Source organism: Ceratotherium simum, chromosome 19, assembly GCF_057802395.1.
Source record: "Ceratotherium simum simum isolate JZ-2026a chromosome 19, ASM5780239v1, whole genome shotgun sequence".
Lineage (NCBI taxonomy): Eukaryota > Metazoa > Chordata > Mammalia > Perissodactyla > Rhinocerotidae > Ceratotherium > Ceratotherium simum.
The window spans coordinates 9,405,742-9,412,021 of record NC_141918.1 but is presented as its reverse complement, the minus strand read 5'-3'; the positions used below and the strand labels follow the sequence as shown (position 1 = coordinate 9,412,021).

Sequence of the window (6,280 nt, the reverse complement as noted above, 5' to 3'; positions counted from 1 at the left end):
CCCTAAGGACTCCACCAAAGAACTATTAGAACTAATAAATGAATTCAGTAAAGTTGCAGGATACAAAATTAATATACAGAAATCTGTTGCATTTCTATACACTAATAATAAACTATCAGAAAGAGAAATTAAGAAAGTAATCACATTTACAGTTGTATCAAAAAGAAAACACCTAAGGGGCTGGCCTGGTGGCAGAGCGGTTCAGTGCGCGCACTCCGCTGCAGCGGCTGGGATCCTGGGAGCACCCTTGTCAAGCCATGCTGTGGAGGCGTCCCATATAAAGTGGAGGAAGAGGAGCACAGATGTTAGCCCAGGGCCAGTCTTCCTCACCAAAGAGGAGGATTGGCAGATGTTAGCTCAGGGCTGATCTTCCTCACACACATACAAAAAAACACCTAAGAATAAATTTAACCCCAGGAGGTGAAAGATCTGTACTCTGAAAACTATAAAACATCGACAAAAGAAATTGAAGATGACACAAACGGAAAGATCATGGATTGGAAGAATTAGTATGATTAAAATGTCCTTACTACCCAAAGCAATTTACAGATTCAAGTCAATCCCTTATGAAATTACCTATGGCATTTTTCACAGAACTAGAACAAATAATTCTAAAATTTGTATGGAACCACAAAAGACCACAAATAGCCAGAGCAATCGTGAGAAAGAACAAAGCTGGAGGTAACACCCTTCCTGATTCCAAAGTATACCACAAAGCTATAGTAAGCAAAACACTATGGCACCGGCACAGAAACAGACACAGATCAATGGAACAGAATAAAGAACTCCGAAACAAACCCAGGCTTATATGGTCAATTAATCTCTGACAAAGGAGGCAAAGAATATACAATAGGGAAAAGACAGTCTCTTCAAAAAATGGTGTTGGAAAACTGGACAGCTACATGCAAAAGAATGAAACGGGACCACTTTCTTATATCACATACAAAAAGAAACTCAAAATGAATAAAAGACTTCAATGTAAGACCCGAAACCATAAAACTCCTAGAAGAAGACCGAATCTGACATTTGAAATCGCCCTGCCCATCTGGGCCACGGGCTGCCTTTGACAGGCAGACGTGTCAGAGACAGAATGTAGGGAGAAGGGGCTGGGCTCTGCCAGGCAGCGCGCGGCGACGCCCTAGCCTTGGCCTTCACAGAGCGGAACTTCAGAAGCCCACTCGCCCGGCTGCGCCAACGCCCCCGCCGCCCGGCGCATCCCGCAGTCGGCGGGCAGGTGTGTGCGGTGCGCGCGCGCAGTGCGCGTTGGGTGCGGGTCCAGCGGGCGGAGGGGCTGCCGGGCGCCTCGCGGAGGGTGGTTGGCTGGGTGGGTGTCGGCCTCCCTGCCTCCTTCTCTTCTCGCGCTTGTCGGGCGTGCTCGCGCGCGGCGCCCCCTTGCCTGTAAGCTCGTGGCCCCGGGGGGCGACATGTGTGAGTAACTGGGAGGGGGCCGCGCGGCGCTCCGTGGAGAGCTCGCCCGGGTTTGTCGGCCGCCGTCACCTGACTCGTTGGAGCAGCCACGGCTGAGGTGGGGGCGGGGATGGGGACGCAGCGCGGAGTGCTAGAGAGACGCGGCGGCGCTGGCGGAGGAGGCGGCGGCGGGCGGGTGCTGGCTCCTGGGGCCACGGGCGGCGGCCGCAGGGACCGCGGAGCTGAGGGCGGGGGCCGGGCCGGGGCTGGAGGCATCGCGGCCCGGGGCACCGGGTCCGCGCGCGGCCGCACACACCCACCCGGCGCGGCTTCCCGCGGCGGCCGAGGCTCCGCTCATCCTGCGGCGGGCGGCGCCGTCCTGGGGCGGGGTGAGTACCCGCGGCCCCGAGCCGCCCCCACCCCCCACCCTCGGCCGGGGCAGCCGCGGAGCCGGAGAGGATAATCCTAGGGCGCGGAGGAGGGCAGCGGCCGGGTGACAGCTCCGCGGCGCGCTCGAGGGCGGGCGGGGGGCTGGGCTGGGCTGTCAGCCGTCTCCGCTCTGCTGCCAGGAAGGGCGAGGCGCTCGGAGACTCTGGCGCCTCCGCAGAGCCCCGAGCGGGCCCTGCGGCGGGGATTTGGGGGCGACGGAGGGGGCCCGGGAGAAGGGCCTCGGCGGGGCTTTGGAGGCGGCGGCGAGGAAGGAAGGGGAGGCGAGGGCATAACATGGCGCAACGCTAGGATAATCTCCACCGCGACCGCGAAGGACGAGCCCATTGCTGCGGCAGCGCGAGGAGGCGGAGGGAAGCGGCCAGGGCTTGGGTATCCGATTCATTCTCCGGAGCCCGCGGGCTGCTAGGAGGAAACGCTGCGGCGGGGAGGTAGAGAGGTGGGCACCCGGAGGGCGCGGCGCCCAGGGAATAACCCCGACGCACGCCGGGGCTGGTCCCGCACCCCGGGATCAAGTTGCAGGCAAAGTGCTGATTGACAGGGGGGCGCCGAAGGGGTGAGGCGGGCGACGTGGGGGTGGGACGGGGATAGTGTCACGATGCTGGGACCGGAACCCGCGCTGGGCTTTCGTGATGCACCTACTCTTGCTCAAGACCCCCTAGACCGCGTCGCACGACCGGGCTTAGAGTGTGGCTGGCTCGGAGAAGTGGTACCAGGGCGGGGACGGAGGAGAAAGAGAGCCGCCGTGCGGCTGGAGGAGGCAAGGCCTTGGTGCTCAGAGGGTAGGGTCTGCGGGTTAAAGCAAGACCGTGTCCCCTTTTTTCCCGCAGAAGAGGAGGCGGTAGACGCTGCCGGAGATGTCGGGCCAAACGCTCACGGATCGGATCGCCGCCGCTCAGTACAGCGTGACAGGCTCCGCTGTAGCGAGAGCGGTCTGCAAAGCCACCACTCATGAAGTGATGGGCCCCAAGAAAAAGCACCTGGACTGTAAGCATCTCTTTATATAAGTGGGACATGCGCGCGGCAGAGCCGCCCTGGATGCCAGCGGCGCGGCCTGGGCTCGCTGTTGATAATGCTGCAGCCTTCAGAACTCCCAGCTGGGCTGCCCCTGAGCTCGAAATCTCCAACCGTGGAGGTGTCCCCTTGGGTCTGCCCTGAAACCTTGTCTTTGGGCCATTTTTTTTTTTGCTCCTGTTGACCTCCAAGGTCTTGGTGGAGAAAAAAAGAAGAAATATATATATATATATAAACACTATGAGATTCGGAGAAATTGTGCATTCTGGATTAGGTGTTGTTCATCTCTTTTTTTTTCTTTCTCCACCCCCCCGCCCTTCTCCAAGTTAGAGGAAATCAGGGGTTGCACAGTCATAACCAAAAAAAAAAAAAAAAAAAAAGATGGATTCATGGAAGGTCAAACTTGTCACACTAGTTGTTTCCTAAATACATTTTGGATAGTTTTAAAATAGTGTCATCTTTTTCAGTGTTGTTGCTGAGATTTTGTGTGTGAGTGTGTTTTGTATGTAACCACACCAAACCGAAATAAATACAGGCTATTGAATGAGGACATTGCACTTCATAGATAATGGCGATTTCATTTTACACATCCTGGCACACTTCTTTGTCTCATTCTCAGAAAGTGCTGGGTGGAATGACTGTTTTGTGGACACAAAATGGATTTGCTTTCTCAGCATTTGAGGTGGTGCAGTTTTAGATGAAAATATTTAATTCATAATGGGTTTTTTTTTCATATTGGTTTTTAATGGAAGAAGGCTTTAATCTAGTTTGGAATCTATATATTTCTGAAATAAATGTTTCATTTGATTAACATAGTAAATCTTTTGGTATAGAGGGGCAAATGAGGACACTTAGAAAAAGGCTGTCACCTGCTTCGAGTAGTGAAGCTCCTTATGAGTAAGGCCTCATCAAAATATTTTGTCTTTTTGACCTGCTTAGAGTCCGTTGTGTTTGTTGGTAAAGCTCCGTGTTGGCCTGGAAGAGGTACGCAGGTAGAGCCATACCCATTTCCCATCTGGCTTCCTCTGCCGGTTTTCTGATTTTGTTTTGCTTCAGGCCTTCCCCAGTGTCTGCCTTGTGCAGCTGAGAAAATGGCACCAGTGTTAGGATTGATTCTAGTCCTGTTATCTGGATAAGCAAAGCTTGATGAAGCTTACAGCTGGGCATCGTAAGGGTTATCTAGCCTTGTGAACCTTGTCTCATAAAATTGAATAATGTTGCTTCTGGAAGCTTGTCTGAGGGGAAAACGCCATTATTCCTTTCCTGAGGGAATTTTTAACAAAATTTGTTGATTATGGTATCATGTGTTATATATGCAGTACAGGATGAGAGAGGCCACCAGGGCCAGGGCACCTAACAGAAGTGGAAATTATAAATTCATGACCAGCTCATTTTGCTGCCGCATGCTGAATCATTTAGCCATCTTTCCATCAGTTTCCCCAACTCTGGAAGGATGACTCATGTCTTAAAGGTATGTGTCAGTCTAGCAAATCCTCCTAATAAGAAAGCTATAGATTATGGATTTGCTAAATGCTATGAAAATGATTGATATATTGATATATTTCAGAGAGCGTTCACAAGTTTGAGCATTTCATTAAAACATTTTTTGGATGAAGACTGAGTTTTCCATATCTAAATATTTAGTCACCTTAATCTTTTAGATCTGGAAAAGTCTTTTAAAAATTTTCAAGGTGAGAGGTTTTGCAGTATCTCCAACATGTTAGTGAGTGGGGTGATTTTCAAGTTGTGGAACATGGGGTAAGATTTTGTATTAAAGAAAGCAGCTGAAGTAGGAACTGGTATTGAATTAGGAATATGCATAATCATAAGAGCTCAACATTCATTGAGCAGTTACTGTATGCCAGGCTTTACATTATTAATTTATCACTGCTACAGGTTCAGGGAGGGTAATTAATTTTCATAGCTTTTAACCACTGCACTTAACTGCCCTCTGTGGTTTATTTACTTACCTCTGTTGAGAGGGGGAGAAAAGGAACATGTTAGTGTGAACGGTCTAATCTTCAAAACACCCATCCTGTTTGCATGGCTTTGTGTGAAATGGACATCACAACCCATGCACTTGTTGCAATCTCTGTGATATGCATGAAAAGTTTTTCATGCTCTCACTTAAAAAATGAGCAAAAGCGGAAGCACTGAGGAGTATTGGTTTCTCTTTTTAACATTTTACTTTTCCAATAAGTCACAAAATAAATTATCTTCATTTAAAACCAGCCTTAGAGTAGAATTTGGAAAGATAGATATCACATTACCAATATGTCCCATTTTAAGAAAAGATGATATGGAAAATGTGAATATATGAATAATGTTATATTTACATGCATTGTAAGAGGGCATCTTTGCTCAGAATTCCTTGTGAATTTCCTTTAAATATCAGTAGACTACCTTAGTAATTTATTCACAGGTTTTCAGTAACACACCAGTTAACAAAAGTGAGTCACACCTGTTATTAAAACATACAAACACATAACTAAGTTTCCCTACAGACACTGAAGCAGTCATAAGTAGTTAATGTTTTAGTTTTGAAGATATTAAATACTAGTTGGAAGGAAAAGAGCACAAAATGTAGAATTGGGGATTTGATACCAAGAAAATTTTAATTTATAATTAGTTTGATTTGTATATAACTTTTTAGTTTGGAGTTTAGATTGGAAGATTATAAGAATAGAATTTATGGTTCTGTGATTTTTTTTAATTGAATGGGCTAAGAATCTTTATGAAATATGTATTTAATATTATTTAAAGTACTAGTTTAAAAGATAATTTTTTTCTCTTTAGGTTGATAGGCCAAGAAAATTATTAATTATGGTGATTTATAAAATGATGCTTAATGGTATATAATTTATACATTTGAAGAAATTATTTGTTAACATCTGGGAGCAGAATTACATATGGTGAGAAGGTGGAGATAAAGAAACTCTAGACATGTATTCTCAGATATTTTTTTTCCTTCTTTGATAACAGTATGTTTCTTGGAAGAAAAATATATTCAGAAAAGCTTTACTATAATCAGCAGTTATATATTAAACTTAAAGGATATGATTAACCTTAACAATCTAAATAAAGATTATATATTTTAAGGTACTTTTGGATTATGTAAAATTTTTATTCCATACTGTACCTTACTATAATAATGTTGCCCTTTGCACATGAAAATTAAATACCTAACCAATGTTAGTTTGACATTAGGTTTTCTGGGTCCATCTGTACATCCTCACTTCCTTTCCCTTGTAACTTTGTGTACCTATTTGATAACACATAAAACCTCCACGACTCTCATTCACCTTCTTGGTTACAACGGTTGTCCTTTCGGTTGCTTTTGCTTTTCCTTTTCTGTTTTATAGTTGGTAGTCTAAAAGACAGCCCAGGTCAAATAATAAAGTAAGATCCAGCA

The 6,280-nt window shown here is 46.7% G+C and overlaps 1 protein-coding gene across 1 annotated transcript in view; it reads left to right on the top strand.

Annotated features, from left to right (window-relative positions):
• Nucleotides 1–1,747: 1,747 nt before the first annotated feature.
• Nucleotides 1,748–6,280, top strand: part of SNAP91 (synaptosome associated protein 91) — a 152,787-nt gene continuing 148,254 nt past the window's right edge. The window contains exons 1-2 of the mRNA XM_087443835.1: nucleotides 1,748–1,796; nucleotides 2,685–2,841. Coding sequence (XP_087299961.1) covers nucleotides 2,712–2,841 — 130 coding nt within the window. The 5' untranslated portion in view covers nucleotides 1,748–1,796; nucleotides 2,685–2,711. The remainder of the gene's footprint in view (nucleotides 1,797–2,684; nucleotides 2,842–6,280) is intronic.